The sequence below is a fragment of the Podarcis filfolensis genome (genome assembly GCF_964270895.1).
Source record: "Podarcis filfolensis genome assembly, chromosome: 1".
Classification (NCBI taxonomy): Eukaryota; Metazoa; Chordata; class Lepidosauria; order Squamata; family Lacertidae; genus Podarcis; species Podarcis filfolensis.
In genome coordinates this window covers 92,844,011-92,869,177 of record NC_139604.1, presented here as the reverse complement: position 1 = coordinate 92,869,177, position 25,167 = coordinate 92,844,011, and the positions used below count along the sequence as shown (strand labels likewise).

Sequence of the window (25,167 nt, the reverse complement as noted above, 5' to 3'; positions counted from 1 at the left end):
ATTTTGTTTGCAAGTTGTAGCCTGTACGGATCCTTTTTCTGTTCCACGTTTTTACTGTGTTATGTAAGAACCAGTGCGCAAAGTGCCTTAACCAGTATAATCAAACACTCCTGCTGTTCACCACTTTAGGGTAGCTTTTGGGCTGTGTAGCAGGTTATAGATAAAGCCATAACATAAGGAACGTCTTGTTCTTTTTCTCATCAGGACTTGATGAAAATTATATATGTAGATGAAAACACTCAGACCCTCCTGGACACAGAATATAACACTGGTGGGGGTGCCGACAAGGCTGACACGCAGGCCCTAGATGCAAAAGTGGGGATTCGTACAGTGTGTGTGAGCCCTACTGGGGAGCACCTGGCATCAGGTGACAGGATAGGTACTCTCAGGTAAGGTTTTTTTTTTTATTAAAGAAGACTAAACTTCTGTAACGATACTGAAAGGTCCTTTCTGACCCTCTGACTGTGCTCTTCTCAGGATCTATGAGCTGAAATCCCTGAGAGAAATGCTGAAGGTGGAAGCTCATGATTCTGAAATCCTCTGCCTTGAGTACTCCAGACCTGAGACAGGTAAGATTAGCTCAACCCCAACTCTGGCTTATTTGTTGGCATTCTGAGTTTAACTGATTACTCTATTTTATCAAAATTAGGCTCTTTAGCTCTGTTAGCAGAGATCATACAATTCCAGATATAAAATTTGAAGGAGACGAAATATTCTCTTACTAAAGCCACAGGCACATATAGGCCATTGCTCCTTTAAAAAATTAATCGCAGAATGAAACGTTGTTGTTGTTGCTGTATGCTGCGCTTCTGACTGGGTTGCCCCAGCCACTCTGGATGGCTCCAAACAGAACACATTAAAAACTTCCCTATACAGGGTTGCCTTCAGATGTCTTCTAAAATCTCATAGTTATTTATTTCCTTGACATCTGATGGGAGGGCATTCCACAGGGTGGGTGCCACTAACAGAAGGCCCTCTGCTTGGTTCCCTGTAACTTCACTTCTCACATTGAGGGAACCTCCAAAAGGCCCCTGGACCTCAGTCAGGGATGGAGACAGTACTTCCGGTATACGGGGCCAAGGCCATTTAGGGCTTTAAAAGTCAGCACCAAAACTTTGAATTGGGCTGGGAAATGTACCAGGAGCCAATGCAGATCTTTTAGGACTGGTGTTATATGGTCCTGGCTGCCACTCCCAGTCACCAATCTAGTTGCCGCATTCTGGATTAGTTGTAGTTTCCGAGTCACCTTCAAAGGTAGTCCCACGTAGAGCACATTGCAGTAGTCCAAGTGGGAGATAACTAGACAGTCTGAAGGCAGGTAGGGTCTCAGCCAGCATGCCAGATGGAGCTGGTAGAGAGTTGCCCTGGACACAGAATTAACCTGCGTCTCCATGGACAGCTGTGAGTCCAAAATGACTCCCAGTCTGTGCACCTGGTCCTTCAGGGACACAGTTACCCCATTCAGGAGCATGGAGTCCCCCACATATGTCCACCCCCCTGTCCCCCAGAAGCAGTACTTCCGTCTTGTTGGGATTCAACCTCAGTCCATTAACCACCAACCATCCTCCAACATGAGGAAAGCACCATTGTATCACAACATACTGCAGTCCTTTTGAAGTCCAGCTTGAGAAAATGCATTAGCAACTAAAGGATTTTCTCATTTCATATCTTTATGACAGGGTTGAAGCTTCTAGCATCAGCCAGTCGAGACAGACTGATTCATGTTTTGGATGCAGGGAAGGATTATAGCCTGCAACAGACACTGGATGAGCATTCGTCCTCTATCACAGCCGTGAAGTTTGCAGGTAACGGGGTCAAGTGCAACTGCCTTTGTTAACTCGACAAATGTTCCTCATTGCAGTTACAAGTAGCTGATAGACATTTGACAGTTTCCCTAGCTGATTGCTGCATTTGGGTACCCACTTCCCATAACATCCTGGTTCCTTTCCTTTCTGCCTCTGGAATACTGCAAACTTTCCAAGTAGAGGAAAGACAACTGGTTAGTGCAGCAGACATCATGCAACAAAACATTCATTTGCTCATATTCAGTGTTCAGTTGGGGAAGGGCCACTGCTCAGTGGGAGAGCATCTGCTTTGCATCCATAAAGTCCCAGATTTCATCATTGGCATCTCCAGGTAGGAGTGGGGAGACCCTTGTCTGAAACTCTGGGGAGACCCTACCAGTCATCGTACACAGTGCTAGGCTAGATGAGCCAATGGCCTGAATTGGTATAAGGCTGCTGTGTTCACACATTATCAGAAAGTTATCTTCACCCCTTTCTGCTGCCAAATTGACCTTGGTTTGTGTTATCCTATCACATGTGGTTTGGCTCTTTTGCACGGGTGATGTGGAGCTATTTGCAGATGTGGTACACTTACTCTCTATTCACGGTTCAGACTTTTCGTTAGCAAAATTTGTATATCGCCTAATTGTAAATACTGTAAAACCTCTAAAGTGGTTTGTTGGGGGGGGGCGGAGATTGTATGGGTTAATTAAGTGTGGCATAGCAATACATAACTTGGATTTGAAACCTCTGTGCAGATGCTTACTGAGCCAAGAAGCTCACTGGGTAAACTTTGGCCAGCCATGCTTTCTCAGCCTGGCCTACCTCACAGGATGGTTGTGAGAATCAAACAGAAATGGGCCTGTTTGCTATTTTTCACCCTTGTGCTCCTTCAAAGGGAACAGAGCCTGGTTTGCTAGGGTGGAAAAGTGCATTGGTTTTTTTAAAAAAAACAAACCTTAAAGTATCATCTCCAAACCCTGGTGCTCTCCAGATGTTCTGGCCTGCAAGTCCAATCAACCCCAGCCATGGTGATGGAGCCTGTACTCTAAAACACAATGTTTGAGAAGGCTGCTTTAAAACACAGACTGGCAGGAATAGTAATATGCCATATACAGGAAGGACTGTAAGGCACAAATAAACTGAAGAAATTTAAGTTTTGTATTGCATGTCCGCTTGCTCATGGGCCTACCTGTTTCTCTCCTTCTCTAGCCAATGATGGAAAGGTGAAAATGATCAGCTGTGGAGCAGATAAGAGTATCTATTTCCGCACTGCACAGAAGGTAATTCCATTAGAGTATTCTCTCTTTGTGTAACTTCTGGAGTAGAGCTATTTTAAGAGCGAAGATGAGAGGAAAGGCTTGGGATGGTGGTCAAGGCCTTGTTTCTTTCCCATCTTGACTTTTTTAAAAAAAATATGTAAGAAACTATGTTGCAGGAGGCCTGCTAGTAATGGAGCCATTCAGCCACTGTATAATTTCAGCCTCTTTGTGTAACTGTTTCGAAGGAGGGCGCTTTTATCTCTTGCTTGGAAAGAATACCCTGGTCTTCATTGAAGTGCCCCGGTCTTCATTGCTGCTGTTTTTTTTCTTGTACTTAGACAGCTGATGGGGTTCTCTTTACTCGTACGCACCATGTTGTTAGGAAGACCACTCTGTACGACATGGATGTGGACCCTAACTGGAAGTATGCTGCTATTGGATGCCAGGACCGTAATATCAGGTTGGTTCACTAGTTGGGATCTAAACATTTTATTCCTTAGCTTAGACTTGAGAACAAGTTCCATTGAACTCAGTGTGTCATTTCTTAGTAAACATGACCAATGGAGTCAAATCAAGGTTTAAAATTTCCTTCCCAACCTTCCCCACCCTGGTGCACTCTAGATTTTTGGGCTGCAGCTTGCATCAGCCCCAGCCATCAAGGTCAATGATCAGGGATGGTGGGAGGTTTTTTTAATTATTATCAATCAATCAATTAGATTTCCTCCCTTGCCTTGTACTGTAAGATCCTAGGGTTGGTTACATAGAGTTGTAGTCCAACAGCATATGGAGAGCACCAGGTTGGGGGAGGTGGGTGAAGGCACTACTAATCAGAAAACCATCCTGTGAGTGCCTGACTTGTTCCAACTTCACTGTTCAAAGAACCAATGCCTGGGACTAGCTTCTTCTCACTATTCAGTCACACCTAATGCAAAGACAGTATGCAGAAATCTATTGACAGAGGATTTCTTGCACTGGCCAGGGGTTAGGGTAGGTGTCATTTGGAGGCCCCTTCTGATGCTATGATCCCAAGAGAAGAGTGGCTGGAGCACTCATGTGTCGGATGGGTAGGTGGAGTGGCCACTAGGTTAGATATCTCTTTTGAAAGGGAGGTGGATCTTTACAGCTAATAACTATGCAGGGCTAAATGAAACTGTCACATGTTCAAGACCCACCAGACAAGAGGCCCCGAATGCTAGAAGTCTGTCTGGTGAGCTTCCCAGAGATATTTGGCTGGCCACTCACTGTTTGAACTAGATTTTATTTATTTTATATTTTATTAGCTTTCTCAGGACGGTTCAAAAGATAAAAATACAAGATGAAGCAACAAAGCAATAATGCCCCTCCCACAAACACATTTAAAAGGTCGTAGGATATTAATCAGCCAAATGGTTGAAGAGGAACATTTTTGCCTGGCTCCTAAAAATATGTAATGAAGGTACCAGCTGAACCTCCCTTGGGAGAGCATTCGGCAGATGGGGAGCCACTGCAGAAAAGGCCTGTTCTCATGTTGACACCCTTCGGACCACACGTGGAGGAGGCACATGAAGAAGGGCCTCAGAGGATGAATGCAGAGTCTGGGTCGGTTTATATGAGAGGCAGTACTTTGAGGTATTACAGTCCTGAGATGCAATTCTTGTTCTGCTATAGCAGGGCCTTATTAATGATAATGTCTTGTTTACCTCTCAGGATTTTCAACATTAGCAGTGGGAAGCAAAAAAAGCTGTACAAGGGATCCCAAAGTGAAGATGGCACCCTCATTAAAGTAAGGCCTTTATCGGTTTTGCCTCTCACGGCTCCATTTTTCCTTGTGTGACCTTTTTATTATGTGCAGCTTGATTTGGTGCTCTGATTGAGGGGCTAGATTTCAACTTAATTCCATGTAATGTGAAGACCTTACGTTTGGGAATATGTCATTTGTTGCTGGTGTATGTTTGTGCAAATTGCAGAATGGATGATCTATTCTCAATACATTCTGGGTATAAATGAAAGATAACATTATAAAGATGTGGATAAAATTATTACCATTACTCCAGAAAGTAAGTAGTTAAAATCCATAAGAATCACTCTGCGCTAAAAACGGGGATGAATAAATAAGTATTGGCTTCGGGTTTCTCGATAAAAGTGCTGTGTTTTAAAGTGGCATCTGTGGATAATTTATCTGCTGCTACTCTAAACTGATCCATATGGACAAGAAATCCGGTGGTGCTGAATAAGCATATTTGAATATGGTACATTCTCCCCATTGTGCACGTCATGCATTATCCTGGGGCACTTCCTCTATTCCCTTTTGATGATTCTTGCATGCTGTGTTGTGGAAACATATACAATAACTTTGCATTCAGTCTCCAAAACAGTTTTGTTTATTGTTTCTCAGCTCTCTTAGCCTTGATTCAGGAAGAGCCTCTCCTAGCCAGATCAGTTTGTTTGCTTTCCAGATTTTTTCAGCAAAGCAGATTGCTAGAAATCTGTGACACAGAAGATGACAATATTGCCAGGGTGGAGAGATCTGAGAATCTAGAACAATGCTAACATTAGATAAATCCTATTCTTCTGAGGGAATCCTAACCTCTATTGTCTAATGTGTATATACCAGTTACATGGCTGGTGAACTCTACCCCCCTTTAAGGTTTTTTTGGGGGGAGAATAGGAGAGTTTGGATCCAAAGCCTCATCTGCTTTTTAGTTAACTTTGTTAGCATGTGATTATGCATTATTATCCTCTGGCCTGAATAATGCTCATACCCAGAAACATACCCACCTGGTTGTGTGCACTTAGCAAAATCCTGCAAACTAGACTTTCTAAAGCCAAGAGACCATAGCACAGATATATTTTATTGTTATTCTTTTTTTCTGTGTCATTTGTTTCAGGTGCAAACAGATCCCTCTGGTCTCTATATTGCTACAAGCTGCTCTGACAAGAACCTTTCTATCTTTGATTTCTACTCAGGCGAGTGTGTGGCCACAATGTATGGGCATTCAGGTAAATCACTGAGCCTTTGTTGATGGTGAATGTTGCTTGAAAATTCTTAGTGACTTACATTCCATGGTTGTTTTTTTTAAATGAAGGGAGCATGTTATAGTACCACATTTGGTAGTACCACATTTGATAAAACATATTTTCATAGAAATAATACTTTTCTCTATGTTGAGTACTTAGGTGAGCTGGTGCAATTGCAAATGAGGTGCCCTTTAGGTGTTTCAGCAGTGGTATGTTTTATTTTAATTAATCCATATAGTGGGTTTGTTGAATGGTTTCATATGATTTTTGACTGGTGGCCTCGGAAGTGGCTCATAATTTTTTAAAAACACAATTGATACATTAAAAACCACGCACTTAGAAAAGAACTAGCCTGGCTTCATCAGGAGTTGGTACCTGGCATTGTCTTTGCCTACCTGCCCTCTTCCCTTCCACACAGGACAGTTGGTAGTAGTGGGTCCTCTGGTGAAGGAAGGATCAGTCCACCTGCTGCTTTGTCTTTGCCTCCTGCCCTCTGTAATCCTTCAGGTTTGTTTTGGTATTACATGTGAACCTGATGCAATCGGTAAGGGTTAGGCAACGGATCCTGCAGGGCTTATGGTCATAGAACTCCAAGCTGTTCATTTGAAGTCATTGCACATGACAGTGCTTCAAGATCTGTTCTCCTTGTCCTTCTGACATTTACAGAGATTGTAACTGGGATGATGTTCAGCAATGACTGCAAACACTTGATCTCGGTCTCTGGTGACAGGTAAGCAAAGGGATATTTCTGCCTTAGATCTTCCTTTCATCAGTGGGTGTGGATGCTTAAAAGTTACTTTAAAAAAAAATGGGGTGGATGGGCAAATGGCCTTGACTCTGTGCATTGAAAGAGTATTAACATAGGCCTCCCACTGTGAGGTGTGATAATATTTGAAGAATTATGAGGAAAGAGGTGCATCCTGGGCTTTCTGAAGTGTCAGTATGAAGGTGGGAAGCAGTGGGCACCAGGCAGGTACACTGAGGAGACGGCACTGAGCTTCTAGCCTCAGGTATTGAGGAGGATATAGAAACTTGCAGGAGAACGAATCTTCTACAGGAATGTGTATCTGAGTAGAATTGGGGTTCTTGAGTAAGACAAGACTTGTTTCTGTGTTTCCTGCTTACAGCTGTATTTTCATCTGGCGTCTGAGTTCGGAGATGACCATCAACATGCGGCAGCGCCTGGCAGACATGAAGCAGAGAGGGAAGCAAGCGGAGAAAGCACAGCCAGGCAAACCTGCTGGGCTTGCCAGGTAGGAGGAAGCCATTACGGACAGTTTTCAGTAATAAGAGGTGTTTACTGGCTGCATAATCAAGTGGAAATTCAGATGTGGAGGGACGCGGGTGGTGCTGTGGTCTAAACCACTGAGTCTCTTGGGCTTGCCGATCAGAAGGTTGGTGGTTCGAATCCCCGCTACAGGGTGAGCTCCCATTGCTCTGTCCCAGCTCCTGCCAACCTAGCAGTTCGAAAGCACACCAGTGCAAGTAGATAAATAGGTACCGCTGCGTGGGAAGGTAAATGGTGTTTCCGTGTGCTCTGGCTTCCGTCACGGTGTTCCGTTGCACCGAAGCGGTTTAATCATGCTGGCCACATGACCCGGAAAGCTGTCTGTGGACAAACGCTGACTCCCTAAGCTTGAAAGTGAGATGAGCGCTGCAACTCCATAGTTGCCCTTGACTGGACTTAACCGTCCAGGGGTCCTTTACCTTTACTCTTTTTTTCTCCAGATGTGGCCATCTTCTAATGCAGGGTTGGAGAACTGTGACCCTTCAGATGTTGTTGGACTTCAACACCCATGAGCCCCAGCCATCTTGGCCAGTGGTCAGGGATGATGGGTGCTGTAGTACAGCAACTTCAGAGGGCCACAGATTCCTCGTTCCTTTGTTAATGGAAAGAGTCCGTCAGCAGAATAGTGAGGGGGTGAGCTATGTTCAGTGATTTCCCCTCTAAGTCTGCTCCAGAGGGTCCCCCAGCCCACTGGAGTAGATTTTTGGAGGGTGTGGGGTAATACTAGGGAAATTGCTGAGCATTTCAATGGCTAACTTCTTCCATTAGCTGAAGATCACTATTCCACCCCATGTTTTACTTTGCATTTGTTGATGACAGGAGACTACAAACTTGTGTGATAGTTCTGCATCTGTACGAAGGGGTTTTCATTAAACAACTATGGGCTCTCTAATCTATACCACTGTCATACCTTATGTTCCTCTGGTAACATTATGGAAGGTTACCTGCTCTTCATGGGGTTACACTACCTCTGAAGGAGCTGGTACATAACTTGGAGTACTTCTGCATCCTTTGCTGTCACTTGAGGCTCAAGTGGCCTCAACCATGTGGAGTGCCTTCCATCAGCTTTGGCTGGTGGTTCAGCTGCGCCCCTATCTGGACAGGGGTAGCCTAACTTCTGTGGTTTATGTTCTGGTAACCTCTACGTCAGATTACTGCAATGTGTTGTATGTAGGGCTGCCTCTGAAGGCTGTTCGGAAACTTCAGCTGGTGCAGAATTCAGCAGCCAGGTTGCTCACTAGAGCAAGATTGGTTTGAGCATATTACACAGATCCTGGCCCAACTGCACTGCCTGCGAGTTATTTTCCAAATAAAAGTGCTGGTTTTGATCTATAAAGCCTTGAAGGCGCAGGACTACAATACCTCAAGAACCGTCTTTCCTCATATGAACCGACCTGGTTCATCATCTGAGGCCCTTCTTCATATGCCTCCTCAACATGAGGTCTGGAAGGTGGCAACATAAGAACAGGCCTTTTCTGTGGTGGCGCCCTGCTTGCGGAATGCTCGCCTCAGAGAGGCTTTCTTGGAGCCTTTGTTACGTATCTGTAGGCACCGAGCAAAAACATTCTTCTTCTCCCAGGCCTTTGGCTCATTAAACAGTGGCATTTTAAACTGTGTGTGGGAGGGCTATTGTTTTTGCTTGTTATTATGCTATATAGTTTTGTGTTTTTATATTGTAAACTGCTCTGTGATCTTTGGATGAAGGGTGTGGTATAATAATAATAATAATAATAATAATAATAATAATAATTAAATAAATAAATAAGAAGGGGGCGCAGAGCAGAGCCTCACCAGAATGGCCTGAGGGTAAGGCCTGAGGAGGGTTGTGCGGGCTTCGTCCCTTAGGTATGTGCTTTATTTAGTTTAGCCTAAAAATATCTACCGTTATCCAGCATGTTTCTCAGAAAGCCTTTGCTCAAGCATAGAATTCTATTCTGAGCAAAGGAAGATCACGTGAGTGGTGTTAGCCAGATTTCTGTACAAAGGAACATACAGTACAGTCAAACCTTGGTCCCCGAATGCCTTCGTTTTGGAACGTTTCGGCTCCCGAATGCCAAAAAACCAGAACTAAATGCTCTGGTTTTCAAACGTTTTTTGGAAGCTGAACGTCCGACGCAGCTTCCACTTGACTGCAGGAAGCTCCTGCAGCCAGTCAGAAGCCGCTCCTTGGTTGTTGAACATTTCGGAAGCTGAACAGGCTTCTGGAACAGATTACGTTTGACAACCGAGGTTTGACTGTATGTGGTAGCAATAGTCAGACTGTATAGCTATGAACAAACTTGTCTAGCTGGGATGGGATGGGGAAATAGGTAACACTCGAGATGTTGCTGAACCATTGGCTATGCTTTCTGCCTATGGGCATTCCTGCCCATTGGCTATGCTTTCTGGGGCTGGAGTTGGAGTCCAACAGTATATAGTATTTTGTTGTCAGAAAGGGGAGGTAGATGAGGAGGAAAGCATTTTGCATGTGCTCAAAAGTGCTCTGTTCTATTTGCTCTGGTATTGCAAAGTTCTAATCCCTGCTGAGTCATTGCTGACATTAAATCCTGCTGGTGCCTCAGTAATATCCTTCCCTGCTATGCCTCAGCAGTTTGCTGTGGAGAAGCCTTTTCAAGCCAAAAATGCTGGAGCTGTGGAGCAGTGTTCTTTTTATAGCAAACTCTTTGCCATTCCAGCAGCTGCACACACAGCCTTTGCCTTTTTTGAGGGGCAGCCTGTGTGTCAGGCACTGCCGGTTTCAGTCAATATTATAAAGCTTGCTTGTCACATGCTCTTGCTGGGAAAGGTTGAGTCTGCCACATACCAAGCCCTGCAGCTTGTTGGAAAACACGTTTGGTGACCTCTTTGATTAAGCTGGGTGCTGTCTGTCTGGTCAGCATTTAAAAGGATTGTTTCCTGCACTGGCCCTAGTTGTTGGATATGAGTAGAGAGACCTGAGGAGCGCTGCTTGATGAATGTCGGAAGGATGTAAGCTTCACTGTAAGGAGCTTAAAAGCTGGGGAAGTTGTGTAAGAAACTTTTTTTTAAAAATGGGTATTCATTTATTTTGGATTGGATTGAGGTTACATCGATTTTGTTGCTGCTTGATCTTTGTAAGGATGTTGGTTCGTGTGTAGCTAGGGAAAAGTTCTGCAGAAATCTTTTAATTGCTCTGTGATATTTTTAGCTCACCTTTCTAGCTCCATTGTTTAAACTTGGTATAAGAAAGGAGGTGATGGATGTAAGATGCATTTGGAAGCCACCTAGTGCCTTTGGTAGTGTTACTGAGAACACCACAAAATGAATGAGCTTGTGGAATCTTCTGAGAATTATGTTCTGCTGATGTGGCAAGGGGGAGAATGGAAATGCTTCAGTTTGAAATGTCATGTTCTCTGTCCTCTTAGCAGATATAATATGGACCTGTTCTTACAAAGCACAGGTTTAGGAATGTGCCATTGGCCACATGTTCTCCCTCCTCTGCTTCCGATGTATTTCAAATCATGGTTTGCCATGACTCAGAAAATTATGGACAGTACTTTCCCTCCAAATCGCGATTTGAAAGCCTGGTTTGGACTGAAGTTGGTTGCAAACCATACTGTGGAAGTGGCACTAATTGTGGTTACAGATTTGGATGTTGCAGCAAACTATAGTTAGAGCATACTAAGAAAATGAGAAAATGAAACGCAACAGGGTGGGGGGTGTGAGGAGGAGAGAAGATGGGAGCCCACTGCACATTTTCTCAGCCATGGTGGTTGTTTTGGTTTTTTTGAAGACTGTGTTCAGTGGGACCGGATATATGTCCCACTGTGATGGAATGCGCATCTGATAGTCACTGAGACTCACATGGATCCCTGCATCTATTTACATAATAATGAATTAATTTGTGGTACATCTTAAAAAATTTATTTTGTTTATGCTTTGTTCAAGTTTCAGATTCTAATGACAGGGATTTTTATGCTGGATTCCTTTTTTCCTGATGTTGATTTCCTGTTACTGTATTCTGTTATAACCGTTTTTAATTTTAATTTTAAATTGTTTCAACCTGCCCTGGGACCTGCTGGCAAATAATGCTGTGTTGTTGTTGTTTTACTTGTAGAGAGGGGTGGGAGAAGATTTTCAGGCCAATGTTTATACCAGGGGTAGGGAATGTATAGCCCTCCAGATGTTGTTGGACTCCCCAACTCCCAACATGGCCTATGGTCAGGGATGATGGGATATGTAGTTCAACAACATGTGGAGGACCACAGGTTGATTTATACAGTTTAAAAACACATTTTGCTTTCTTGTTGTTGTTCCCCTCCCTTGTCCAATTATCCTTATGAAAGCTTCCCCTACCCTCTCAACAAGAAATATTTTATATTATCTAAACATAAGCTGTGAAGCTTAAAGGCTTTTATGAACTGAGATCATGGTTATAGTTTTCCCTTCTTTTTTCCTGGTGATTTTGGATGAAGTGTACTTGTCAAGAGAGAATTAAAGTTGGCTTTGATGAGCACTTCTGCGCTGAAGGTAGATCGCTTGTACTCAGTGCTACTTTTCTAGAAAAAGAGGTGCCAGAACTCACCACGGACTTCCCTCATTCTCTTAGAATGGCAATGATGCCCACCTGACAGGTGGAAGAACTGAGTTGGTGGGATTATTTGGTGGAAGTGGTAAAGCAAACAGATACACATTGAGTAGCGCATGGCACTGAATCAAGGCAGTGCTGACCATAGCCTGGATAAAGAGGATAAATATGATTGTAACAAGGCATGTCATTTAATTTCTTTAAATATACATACGCATGCCATCTAAAAAAGCTTTAAAAAATAAGCTAGCATTCTTAGTGCCTAAGAAAACAAGTTACACCCTATGATTATAAGTTTTCCCCCCTTTTATGGAAAATTCTTCAGTCATATCGGTGATGCACATGCAACCAGCAACAACTGTGGAAATGTTATTGCAGTTGATGCATGTGGAAGCACACCTAACGCCTGCATGGGAGGCAGCTGCTTCAAGGCATGGCCTGCTGGTGTTTTCCTCACTTCTTTTCAAGCGCAGGCCTGTACCCAAAACACTTTATAAAAGCCTTGCCTGTATTGCTTACTACTGCTGGTATTTTCCTGCTCCCAAGGGTTGCTGCCATTTGAAAGAGATCAGCACAACCCCAAATAGGTGGATGCGTACTCCCTTTCACCACAGACAGCCATGATCTCTGATTTGCCTCCCATTATTTGTCTAATCCTCTTTAAAAGCTTTGGGGGGTGGAGAGAGAAATTCACAGAGGAGCAAGCTATTGACAGCTACTAGCCATGATGGCTATGCACTGCTTCTGTAGCTCCTGTGCTGGAAATCCCAGGAAAAGGTTTTATTGTGCTCAGATTTTGCTTGGTGCCTGTGGGCATCTGGTTGGCCACTGGGAGAACAGGATGCTGAACTAGATGGACCATTGGCCTGATCCAGCAGACTATTCTGGATGTTTTTAGATCTGGGGCAGCTGAAGTTTTGAGTGGGTGGTTCATAGTAGATTGTCAGGGATTTCTGACTATTGACACTTGACCAGCCCATTACTGTCTCTTGGCACTGGTGTAACACCTGCTCTGCTTTTGCTTATTCAGATGGAATGGATTGATGGGAGTGTGATGTCATCAGAGCATGGATGACACCTTGCCCCCAATCCCTAAGATATTTTGGAAGTGCAGCACTGAGGGAGACCAAAGGCAATTGGAACAGGCCATCTGCTCAAAGGCAGGCTCAGCAAGCCACCCCCACCCCCTGCAGTCATTCTAGATGACTCAGGACAGTGTTTTAAGAGCGTACGAATTTGAAAAATAAGGATTCTCTATTTGCAGAAAGGAAGTTGGCGTCCCTTAGCCCTATTTCTGTACTGCTGGCAATTTGCACATTGCAGGGAAAGTTATTCCCTCTCCAGGCTGCCCTGTATTTGGTAGATTAAGTTATTTTTGTCTCCAGAATAATGCCTAGCTCGAAACACCTAGCTGCAGCACTCATAGCAGTTGCTAATGGCACTCATGGCTTTCCTTGTGTAGAGTCATGGAACAGGTGTGATGTCAATGGGTTTAAATGTGACATTTCTTGGAAATGGGCAGTTTTGGTTGCTTTGGTTCAGTTCTTGCTTTGCCTGAAAGGGGAAAATGTGAGTCTCTCTGGGGAAGGTTTATGCTCAGAGCTCATACCAGGAATGCCTGCCTTATCCATTTTGATTAAGGATCCATCCCAGGTATTCTAAGCACTCTTTTATTGTGTAGCAGTGCAACATAACACTGAGTTATGGTGCGCTGGTCTTACATTGCCAACTGTCTTTTCTCATAACTGCATTCTTTGACCTTCCTTCCTTTCCCTGCAGGGATCAAATTTGCCTCTGTGCAGCACAACAAAATTCATATTGCGCTTTATAAAATTAAAGCATGAAAGGATGAGAAGAAATATCTAAAGGCACAAATAAATAACTTTCAAGTGCCTTAGATTATTAGTGGGAGAGATTTATATGTGCATGCAACTCTCCCACTAAAACCGATGGGACTTGAAAATTGCTTAATGTTGCCTCAGAGTGCTATGTTAAGGATTTGTGGTGATGTGTGTTTCTAGCCTGTTTAATATGCTTTCACCATATCTGTGGACCAGTAGCACTTTTAAGGTAAGTTTTCTGGAAGTCAGAAAGACTTGCATCTAATTTCCATCTTCATCCCTCCTGTTTAAAGTTGCTGTGGCTTAATGGTGGCGTTCTGGAGCTGTGCACAAGAGTGTTTTGAATAAATAATGTTGATGCACACCGTATACCTTATGCCAATGTTTCTCTTCATTCTGCCTTTCTAGGCATGAGTCAGTCTCTGTCCTCTCATCTGTGCCAGTGCTGTCATCGGACAGTGACAAAGATGGTGAAGACGAAGGGAATGAGGAAGATGAGCTACATGGGCTGCAGTCCTTCCAAGTGCAGACTAATGGCAACACTGAAAGGGATTCAGGTAGATGGGAAGAGGAGCATATGGTATTCTGGAAGGAAGTTTAACCAAAGATAGGGAATAAAGAAAGAACCAGGAGAGAAGCTGACAGCTGGCTTGCTCAGTTCCTTGCTGTTTTCTTCACACAGCCCTCATGGTCCTTGCAAGGAGAAAGTACTGTGAACCAGCAGCGCACAAGCACACTTGGCAGCCATTCCCCACAATTGTGCCAGCATGCACTTCCAATTCTTACAGAGTGTTTCTCCAAACAATTGTGGCCCTGGAGTAATTCATGTAGAGAGAGTATGGCAGAAAATGACTCAGAATGAACCCGGCACGAAAATCTAGGACAATGGCTGTATGAGATTGTCCAACTGAATGTATATCTGTGCCAACAGCTGACAATGCAGGAGTTTGCTAAGCTGAGACGGGAAGTTGGTGCTGTTATTTCCACTAGGGAATCATAAGAATTCTAAGATTACTACTTAATTAACCTACTAAAACGAGTGATATGTGCATGCATATATTCATAGGGCTTAAAAAGAAATGGGTTCTGTTGTGATTTATCTTTGTTTAATCAAAGATGTTGCACACAGATTGTGTGTGAAAGAGCTTTGTGATGGTGGGAAGAAAATCAGCTTTGTTGACTTGTGTATTTTTCTCCTCCTAGATCCAGATCTTTCTCTTTCAAGAAGCTTTTCCCACTGGGAAATGAGGAGGGTGAGTTTTCAATACATTAAAAAAAACCCAACACCTCTGAAATGTAAGAACAACAGCTGAAGAGCAGATGGATATTCACAGAGTCAGCCTGCCCTAAGATGCATGATACATTGATGTAGTCTTCACACCACCCCTTTTCTATAGCCTGCCAATTTCTAAATGCCCAGGCATACACAGATTCAATTACCAGTATATCTAGCAGCTTCAGCTTCTCCAGTGCACCAACTGTGTGGAGGTTGTTACCTGCTAGGTACAAGATGTACCTCTTTGTTGTGTTAGGCTCTCCACTGCAGATCTCCTTAAACAGGCTGAGGACTGCTGAGAAGATGTCATTTATTCTTAGAAAGCTGGTTGGCATTGAGAGGCATATATTCTGAGAGTGCCATGGATGCTTCAAATAGGAATGTGTTCCCAAAACGGAATGGATCATGTATGAATTGGTAATACCACCTTGCCACCTGTTTCAAGACAAGCTTGTTCATCAGCTTGTCAGCTATGCAGGTAGCAGAACTTACATCCTGCGTGCTAGCAGGGAGAACCAAAGTGAACACAACTGACTTGTTATCTGCAAACCATTAATTATGATTTGTCATGACATGTGAATGCAACCAGTGCCTCTTGAGGCTTAATGCCATCAGAAACGGTATAGGATGCCCATCCCTCTCCCCCCCCGCCTGGTTTATATCAAGCTAAACTCTTAGTCCTCTGACACCAATTAAATATTTTACTCAAAAGTGCAGTAGGAGTACCCTATCTCCTCAGCTGATCAGAGGTCATCGTGCTCGGCCAAACCCTTTTTGGAGACAGGGACACATTTGGAAATCTACAGCTATCACAAGCATCGCAAAATACCCATTTGACAGAAGAAAAATTGGAGATGTGCATAACTCCACCCCTAAATCAGGCAAAACAGATAAAACATAATTTTTAAAAATTGACCAGGAGTCTTGTGTGGATAGAGGGGTGCCTGAGCACTGTGGTGCCCGTGTTTTTCTAGGAAAAACATGGAGAAGCTGCCTAGGACCAATCAAGCAGCAGTTGTCTGCTCTACTGAAATCCAAGGTCTTTCAGATATCCCAAGGTTTTGCACTGGTGGGTGAAACTAGATACTGCTGAAAATATGTGTAATGTTTAAATAACGGCACCACAACATAGTAAGGACATGTCCTTTCTTGTTGCCTTATCTCTCTGATTTTGTTCTGACTGTCCTCTAAGAGACCTTATTCTGGCCTTGCCTTTTCATCTACTTTTTTTTTGCTATGATAACTCTGTGGCATTCTGCTCCTCTGAGCAGATTCATTAACAGTTCAGTCCTGCTCCTTTGGCATTGCTTTTTACAAGTTATTTCATTTTCCTTTAGGCAAAAGAGATGGCAATGATTCAGTGTTCAGAGGCCACCATGAGCAAGGCGCCTCGGCAGCGTGGTCGTTGGTCGCAACCCACAGGCAACCTAGAGATGACGGTTAAATCGATGCTTGACTTGCGGCAGCTGGAGTCTTTCTCCGTCTCCCGCTCTGCCAGCCGAGATTCTCTTTCCCAGGTCAGCAATGGGGATGACCAAGAAGAGCGTCCTGATCTCCCTCTGTGTGTCAATAATGTAAGAGCTTCCCTTCTTAATGCAAGAGATGAGAAACTACCACATGGCATTTTGCAACGAAGTCTCTCCTGCCTTTTTGAATTCTGACCAGGGGATACTATAATACAATAATATTACGTGGGTAGTAAAGCAGTGCATTGTGGGTTAGCGCATTGGATCCTGCTCTGGGCTTTAGATGGAGCAGCTATCATGACCAATCAGCTGCCAGACCAATGTTTGCTGGGAATTGTAGGAATATAAAAACCATGAATAAAAGATATTCTGCTTCTTTGCTCCTTAGAACAGAATCAGTAGCCTGACTGGCAGGCAGGTGGATATGGCTATTGAGTTGGCTCTGAAGTGGCCATGTTAACTCCAGTTTTTCTGCATGTTGCTTTACCAAAGCTAAACTAGCTTTGTTTCTGCATTGATATTCTAGGCTGGAGGCTCTGCAGCTCCTCAGGAAAACCAGCCTTGCGTTCGACCCCAAGTTATCCGCCTTGTGTCCTGTGAAGGGGGGATTTTCCCCCAGGAACTGGAACCTTCGGAGAGTGAGGAATGTGTCATCTACCCAGAACAAGATGAGATTCACCCTGCAGACGTTAGCAGGTAAAAAAAATAAATTCATTTTTTTGCGCCTTGCTTTTAGCTAATTAAGGTTGTATGCCCGCCCCCTCTTCCCCAAAGAAAAAATAATAATAATGATTTGATGATCTGGGTGAGGCACCATGCTGTCCACCACATTCCAAAGTTACTGATGGGTTTTATAAATGTCGGCCTGACTGTAGCATGCAGGCCGCAATGAGATGAGGCCCGTTAACATAATCTTTGCTTGTGAGCAAGTCATACATATGAACTACTGCTGCCAGATTTCTCCTTGGATGACTGTCTTGTGAGTTTCTTGTCCTCTCCTGCTCTCCGTCCTCTTCTTTCACGCTTGCCTGGTTTTGAATTTAGTAAGAGAATTCCCGAGCTTGTTCTTGAAACAACTAAAACAGTGGTTGTTTGGAGATGCCACTAACATGACTTGGAGGAGTCATGCGGTATAATAAAAATACTGGAAGAAACCGGAGAGACTTCGGCCTGCTTCCAGCGATCTCTCCCATAATTATAACATTTAACTCTCCCTTCCCTCTGTAGCTGTTTCATTTCCTCGGCTTCCAACGTACAGTGTTACGATTGTGGGCTGTGGATGTGCCTCCACAAGCTGTTACACTCTGAAGGGTGCTTTTTTATATATAAAAAAGCCTGACTATTAGTGCTCTTCCCACCTCACCTCACTCCCCACCCCGCCACTTCTGCTTTATGTTTCTAATGTTATAGTTCTAAGATTTAAACAGAGCAGATTGTGGACTCCTGGAGCTGTCAGGCAGTGGGGGGAGGTCATTCTGGGCAGTGTTTGGAAGCCTGATGGACGCAGCACGCACAGAACTTGCAAGCTGCGGTACAGTTAGTGTAAATAATATTCTCAGCATTAGTGACCTTCATGCTTGAGTTCAATCGCAGTGACTAGGAGTATTTAAACATAAAAGAACTCCCAAGTATTCCATAAACAGAAAGCCTTTTCTTTCAGCCACGGAGCTAAGAGAAGCTGCGTTAAGCTAAACATACACTGCTGGAGTTAGGACCGAGAACTGTTGTCATGGTGATGTGTGGAGTCTCCTAAAATGCCATATGCAAACTGGTTTTTCCTCTCATTGGCTCGGTTATCCGTAAGGATTTTCACATATGGCATAGACACAGATGGTAGCTTAGGCCTCAATTTTTCTGTGGATGTGGCTCTTGATTGTCTTTTAGTTGATGAGGAAAATACTAGAGAGAGAGAGAGAGAGAGAGAGAGAGAGAGAGAGAGAGAGAGAGAGAATATAATGGAAATTGAAGGGGAAAGTCAAAATGTCACTGTCCAAGCTTTATGAAGTGCAAAATAATTGTGCATAAATGGTGAAAAGGTTAGGCTTTACAAAACTTACTTTTCGCAATGGTGGGAAGTTAGTAGCACAGGTAAGGTCTTTAAGAGTGTAATAGTTTAAAAGTTGTCAATGCTGGTTCTCACACTTGATTCTTCCCCTCTCTCTCAGCGAGTTCCAGGTAAAAGCACTTCCCCATGGGAAACTAGGTAGAGGCTACCACAGCAACGGGTGCCCAGATAAACACAGCCCTGACAGTGCCTGCTCCGTGGATTACAGCAGCAGCCGCCTCTCAAGCCCTAATGAAGGTGAGATATTTTTAACTATTTGGACTTGTGCCCCACCCCCATTCTGAAAATTTCAGCAAGATGCTACCTACAGTTAGCAGGGACAAGGAGGAGTTAAAATGAAATATATAAAACCAAAACAAGTACCACACCAGGCCAGCTTAATCTTGGCCACAAGAAAGCATTCCAGATGGAAAGGTCTTGCATGCTTCTGATACTTGTTTGAAATACTGGCAGACATTTAACTTTCTCTCATATTCTCATTGCACCTTTGTGGGTGAATGAATGTCTTTCTTCTGTGGTACCTCCAGGTTTGCCCTACTGGGGGAACTGATATACAGAGCTTCATCTTGCAGCTGGTGCATGGCCACTGCTGCAAACAACCATCTCCTAAGTTTCTCTCCCCACCCCACCCCAAAAATATGTATATGCAAAATCCCTAACCAGGATTTGTCCCTTTCTCTCAGGAACCCCCCCCACCCCCCAAAAAAACATTTAGAGCTAAAACTCTCAACCACATTCCCAAATGGGCAAAGGGAGCTTTCCTTCCCCAATGCCAGACAGCAAGTGCAGTGGGCAGAGCCACAGAAAAAGGCACCAAATGGAAGCAGCTGCTGGAATGGAAGAATTGAGAGCATGCTTAGAGTGCACGCCTGACTCTTCCTTTCAAATTTGGCATTGCAGCCTTACCTGTCCAACATCTGGTGTCATTTGATGGACACAGGTGGGTGTGGTTTGGGCCAAACTGAATGAGGAGACCTGGTGGGCCAGTTTAGGTTTGAGGTTCTTGTATGGATTAACAACTGGGGAGGGTTATGGGAGAGGAGACTGACTTGTTCAAGCATCTAACAACTTATTGTAAGTACCCCAGAGAAGGGTGGCATGCGGAATTCAGGGTTAAAGAAACGGTGGGGTGTTAAAAAACATAAATCCCCCTCTCTGTATTAAACAAGAATTTCTCAGGAATCATGAAAGGGGAAAGGCCACCTTTTCCCTGTTCTACTTTCCTGAACTCCCACCATTCCTACAAAGGAATAAAATGATCCAAGTTCAGGGCCAGCCACAAACCTGAACCCTCTCCCTGCAGTACTATAGAGCAGTAAAGGCTTCAGGAGTAGGAAAGGGGTAAAAGAAAAGTTCTGTCCTCTCCGCCCACCCCCCGCCAGGTATGAACACTTGCAAAATTACTCTTCTTATGGGATAACAGATACACTCCCAACATTTTGTTGCAGATCCCCCTGTGCAATCTACATTGTTGTGCAAGTTATGTTTGTGTCATGTTTTCCACTTTAGATTCTGAGAGTACAGAACCTCTCAGTGTGGATGGTACGTCCGATCTGGATGAACAGGTGGGAGAAGAGGATGAGGAGGATGTCAGCGCTGGTGTGTTGGAAGGAGATGTCCCCAGGACTCCAGATCAGGAGAAGTTCCTCAAGCAGCATTTTGAGACCCTGGCCAGTAACGGTGAAAAGGGTACATTTTCAAAACCAGTGGAAACTCTTGACCTTTTTGTGATGTTCCCAAATGTATTCCTACTAAATCTACTTTAGACTATCAGTGTCCCCACCTGTTGTGACTCTCCTGTGACAACCGTGGAAGCAAATGCCATTGGTAGACTAGAGAATACAATGAGAAGTGGGGCACATAAAACCTGTAGCACCTCCTGCAAGCTTGGTGGCACAATGAATGGAGCCTTGTCAAAATGGCAGCTTCCTCTTTTTTGCTGACCTATGGGGAAAGTAATACAGTACTGGCTTGACTCATCTGTTTGTGCTGGGAATTGAGTAGAAATGCAGTGGCCCCTAGTGGTAGACGTTGGCATGTTAAACATTGTGATGAAGAGTAGAATTGTAAGAACAAGAGTATCTGGCACCTTAAAGACTAACCAGTTGATTGTGGCATAAGCTTTGATGGACTAGAATCCATTGCAATTCATTCATTCATTCATTCATTCATTCATAAAATATGTATATGCCACTATGTCAGAAAAACATGCATCAAAGCAGTCTACAGCAACAAAACTGTACAATGAAAACCTCCTAATTTGTGTACATTTCCCCCTTTTTAATTCGTAGGTGGATCATGTAGGACCCTGGAGAGAACGGAAAACAGTATTTCTTCTCGGTTTCTGTCCCAGTCTCCTGCTCTCAGGTATAGTCACAGTTTTTCTTAACTGGTGGATAGTCCGGCCTTGCTTTGGCTCAGGCATGACAACCTCATCTCTTGAACTTTCTGCTCCTGGTGCACCTTAGCAAAAAAGGCTTGCTCTTATGAAGAGCCAGGTCTTCTTGTTCTATAAAAAGACTGCGTCTGTTTTGGGAGGGTGATTTGGAAAGGCCCAGGTACCCCAATGTTCGATCATGGTGGCTGTCTTTGCTTCTCTTTCTTCAGTCTTCCAATGAACTTCACAGCTGTGTCGATGAATCCATTTTAGCTGATATAAGAACTAAATTTTGCCATGTGGTTTACTCTTCACCATTTATGCGCTATAAAATGATTTTGCATTTCATTCAGCTTGGACAGTGAAAAAATCTTACTCAGTCTTGCTTTACCAATGAGCTTTAATCTGGTTTTCTTCCATTAGCAAACTCCTTGCTTTGCTGACTAAGCTCCAGACACTGCATTAGTTTTTTAAAAAAATTATTATTTCAGGAAGCCTGTTAAATCTGATGGGGGTTGGAAATTGTGATCTTGTGTATTAGAAAAGGGCGTCTATGAATGTTAGGGTTTACTGAGCACATGGTTCTGGTTTTTTGCTAAAGTAGCAAACAGAAGAGCAGTCTATCCTGATTGCCTACAACTGTATGCTGAGGCCTTTAGGCCTGTGCTAACATCCTGCTTTTCAGGTAGAAGAGGAGACGGAAAAGCAGGCACAGATATCCCACGAGTACAGGTCTCTTTCTCTAGAGAGTTTAAGTGGACTAAAGTGAGGGCCTGAATCCAGTAGCATGCTGAGCTGAGAAAACCTTAACCCTGATTATAACTATGGCTTATCTTCCCTTGCTGAAACCTCTCCGTTTCCCCCCTTTCACTTAACCCTCCTATATAGTAGTCTTGTCTATGATTAGTCTATGTTCACCATACATCCAAGGGGAAAATGTGTTTGTATGAGGATTTTGGCAGTAAGAGCTTGTCTTGTTGCCGTGTAGAATCATAGAAATGTAGGGTTGGAAGGGACCCCTAGGGTCATCTAGTCCAACCCCCTTAAATGCAGGAACCACATCCCCAAATTAGCTACATAGCACTGTTTTATTTTTATTTCAAATGGTGATGGTATTGTGACCTTATATATCCTGCCCTGTCTTTGTCTCTATAGGCAACTGTCACTTTCTTCATCAAATCTGGTATTGGATCGAAAGCCCACCGAGTTGCCTGACTTTCAGAAGCAAGTTTCTGCTGATCTGCTGAAAAATGGGCTTGACCACCAGAACATGACCCTGGAGAATGGCATCTTCCAAAACGATGCTAATTCATTTAGATCACTCTATATGCAGAGAAAGAGGAAACCTGCATTAGAGATCAACAGGGGTCCTGGAAGACCACCTGGGCCTTTCCCTGATAGTGATGGGGCAGTGGTGATGAGGAAATCCCAGTCAGTTCATGACCTTGTTCATAATGGTAAGGAAGTGGCTGGGTATTGTGGAAATCGTTAAAAGCAAAAGACCTCCAAAATAGAAACCTGCCCAGCATTGGAGTTGAGAGCCAATTATATACCAGCTTTGGAGGTGGGCTGGGGAGATAGTCCCTGTCAACACCACAGGTACCTCCTCTATGCCTTGAGGGTAGCCTGAGCTGGAGAAATGCAGAAAGAATTTCTGTCACTGGTGATGGCAAGAGGAGGACTTAACCTGCTTCCTCTGGTAGATACTCTTAGAGATACTATGAGCAATCCACCTGGAAATTCTTTTATGGGAACTCAAGCAAAAGTCATGGAATCACCGTTTATTTTAGTGCAGCTTGTGCAGATAACACTCCTAGTGAAACTCTCCCACTTACAGCCTTAGAGTGGTTTTGCATGTATAACTGGGGCTGCTTTTACGTTGTGTGATGCTCTGCATCAATCAAAGAAGCATTCCACACCTACTTTTATTAATACTATGATTCCCAAGCCATCGTTCGTAGCCCTCTGACTGCTTTTAGCTGTAAAGGAAACACATTCTTTTTGCAAATACGAGGTGGTGTTTGCAGTAATCCCCATCACACAGAACAAAGGTTAAAACAGTACATGCAGTGCTATCTCTGGTCACATATTGAGTCAGAAATTGAGACAACAGGGTGTCTGGAACACGGGGCAGTTGCTCAAAATGATTCTCTGAACATAGTTGTTTTGTCTAGTGCTTCATCCAGGAGCTGAAATGAAATAGTAATGACATTAAAAAGCTGGAGCTATTTTGATTGTCTCCAGACCAGTTTTGTGCACTTACTTCTTCCATTTCCACAGATAAGGTTCCAGGAGGGATGCCTTCTGCTAGGCAACGTCCTCAGACCCTAATGGTAGGTGAGAAAGATCCAAGATCCAATAGCTGTCGGGTTCTGTCTGCAACCCTATTGAAGACGGATGGCTCCAGCTCTCTGCAAGCCAAAGACAGCAAAGCTGCAAAACCAAAGTCCTACATGAGCCCCACCACTAGCTTCATGGCCAAGATGTCCCGCAGCGTATCTGTGGGAGAGAATCTATGCCTTGGCGACTCTGCAGAACACCTGGCTGAGGTGAAGGTCAGCCCACAAGTACCAGAGAAGACGCAGCTGAATCCTTTAGGGGACACTGAGAAGAACAAGCCGCTTGTGAAGGAGAATGGCCTCGTGAAACCTCCTCTTCAGCAAGCTACAAGTTCTTCATCACCCAAATCCTTTCACAGCAAGCTAGCTTCTAACCGGGCTCATTTGATCCTTGACATCCCCAAATCTCTGCCTGACAGACCGACTTTGGCTTCTTTCTCACCGACTGCCAAATCAAAACCACTGCTGGAATCTCCCCAGTCACCTGCTGGCACTGGTATAAAGAAGCACTTGTTTCCTGAAGGGTGGGCCTCCAAGCTGGAAAACCAAGCAGCTGTGCCACTAAGCCTTGGTAAAAGTAGCCCAGCAGGTCCCTTTACAGAGACTCTAAAAGAGAACCGTACGTTGTTGAGGACCCAAGTCCAAGTCCAGCTAGAACCGGGGGCTACTAACCCCAAACTGAAAGAGTTTTCAGATGGTCTGCACCCAAAATCTCCAGAATACAGACCACTGAGATGCAAAGAGATAATTGGCAGCACTGGTTGTGTGCCGGAGAATCAGCTTGAGCTTTGCTCACGTGAACCAAGCAGGCCAAGGTCTCCCACAACTGTGGCAGCCCTGGCAGAGGACTCAGGTGTGCACGGATACCCATCTCTAATCTTCTTCCCCCTTCTGTCTCCTGTCTTTGTGAATCGCTTCACACTTCCATCACATTTCTTTACGTCCAGCTTCTGGCCTGTCTCGTCCTGTCTGCACCTGTCTCGTTCCATAAGCCATCCTTTCAATGGTGAGACATTTCAATCTGGCATTCATTTTTTCCCCCTTTTCTGTCCTCAGTTTCTGCTTCCAGTTTGTCTTGTGTTCTGTCTTAGTTCCAGCAAATGTTGTGGCTCAAGCGACAATCCACTTGGTAGGACTAGCACAAGAGTGAATATATAGTTTTAAAGTAAAGCTGTACACTGGGTGAAGGAAAACCTTTGCCTGACTTTCAGTGATAAGGTTACTTATCATTTGTTTCATAATCTTCCATTGATCATTGCCAACAGTGTCTTCCTGTGCTCACTTGTAAAAAGGGAAATCCTGGACTGACACTAATGAGAGAAGGAACTCATTTATTATATATAGAGAAGAGAACATGGCTGGCAAACAAAGCTGGCCAATGTGTAGTTGCTTTGCTACCCTTAATATCCTATGTGGGTATATTAGCTGAGTTTAAAAGAGCAAGTTTTATTCAAGGTACCCTTGCTTATTTTAAATGTGCAGCCATTGCTGCTGAGGCGTGGGAAAAACCATCTCTGGAGCTTGTGGAAGTAAATTCCCACTGTTCTCAGGTTTTCCAAGCTGCTCCAGAGTGAAGTTTTGGAGTCCAGTTCTCTCTTGGAAAGATGTGCCTGCAGCATGTTTGATTAGTTAGCTAACAGCAGCACAGGCCTTTTCTCAGTTGCATTTGATGGTTGTATGCCATACAATGCATGGTCATGTACCACAAGCCACTCCAAATGTTTTTTGACTTGGTTTATATTGAAGATCGGGGACGCGAGTGGCGCTGTGGGTTAAACCATAGAGCCTAGGACTTGCCGATCAGAAGGTCGGCGGTTCAAATCCCCGTGACGGGGTGAGCTCCTGTTGCTCGGTCCCTGCTCCTGCCCACCTAGCAGTTCAAAAGCACGTCAAAGTGCAAGTAGATAAATAGGTACCGCTCCGGTG

The 25,167-nt window shown here is 44.1% G+C and overlaps 1 protein-coding gene and 1 long non-coding RNA gene across 13 annotated transcripts in view; both read left to right on the top strand.

Moving 5' to 3' along the window:
- Window positions 1-25,167, top strand: part of LOC310766305 — an 818,379-nt gene that overhangs the window by 726,062 nt on the left and 67,150 nt on the right. The gene's annotated exons all lie outside the window — the stretch shown is intronic.
- Window positions 1-25,167, top strand: part of MAPKBP1 (mitogen-activated protein kinase binding protein 1) — a 117,075-nt gene that overhangs the window by 83,915 nt on the left and 7,993 nt on the right. For 2 of the 12 annotated variants that reach the window (XM_083609730.1, XM_083609731.1), the window contains 18 exons: window positions 205-389; window positions 478-569; window positions 1,680-1,805; window positions 2,997-3,067; window positions 3,385-3,506; window positions 4,733-4,808; window positions 5,914-6,025; window positions 6,710-6,773; window positions 7,171-7,296; window positions 14,127-14,275; window positions 14,922-14,971; window positions 16,332-16,511; window positions 16,987-17,156; window positions 18,626-18,762; window positions 20,035-20,214; window positions 20,817-20,892; window positions 22,058-22,359; window positions 23,183-24,094. In XM_083609730.1, coding sequence (XP_083465856.1) covers window positions 205-389; window positions 478-569; window positions 1,680-1,805; window positions 2,997-3,067; window positions 3,385-3,506; window positions 4,733-4,808; window positions 5,914-6,025; window positions 6,710-6,773; window positions 7,171-7,296; window positions 14,127-14,275; window positions 14,922-14,971; window positions 16,332-16,511; window positions 16,987-17,156; window positions 18,626-18,762; window positions 20,035-20,214; window positions 20,817-20,892; window positions 22,058-22,359; window positions 23,183-24,094 — 3,130 coding nt within the window. Of the gene's footprint in view, window positions 1-204; window positions 390-477; window positions 570-1,679; window positions 1,806-2,996; window positions 3,068-3,384; window positions 3,507-4,732; window positions 4,809-5,913; window positions 6,026-6,709; window positions 6,774-7,170; window positions 7,297-14,126; window positions 14,276-14,921; window positions 14,972-16,331; window positions 16,569-16,986; window positions 17,157-18,625; window positions 18,763-20,034; window positions 20,215-20,816; window positions 20,893-22,057; window positions 22,360-23,182; window positions 24,248-25,167 lie in introns of all 12 variants that reach the window. The other 10 variants (XM_083609726.1, XM_083609727.1, XM_083609721.1 and 7 more) reach the window with 5 other exon arrangements.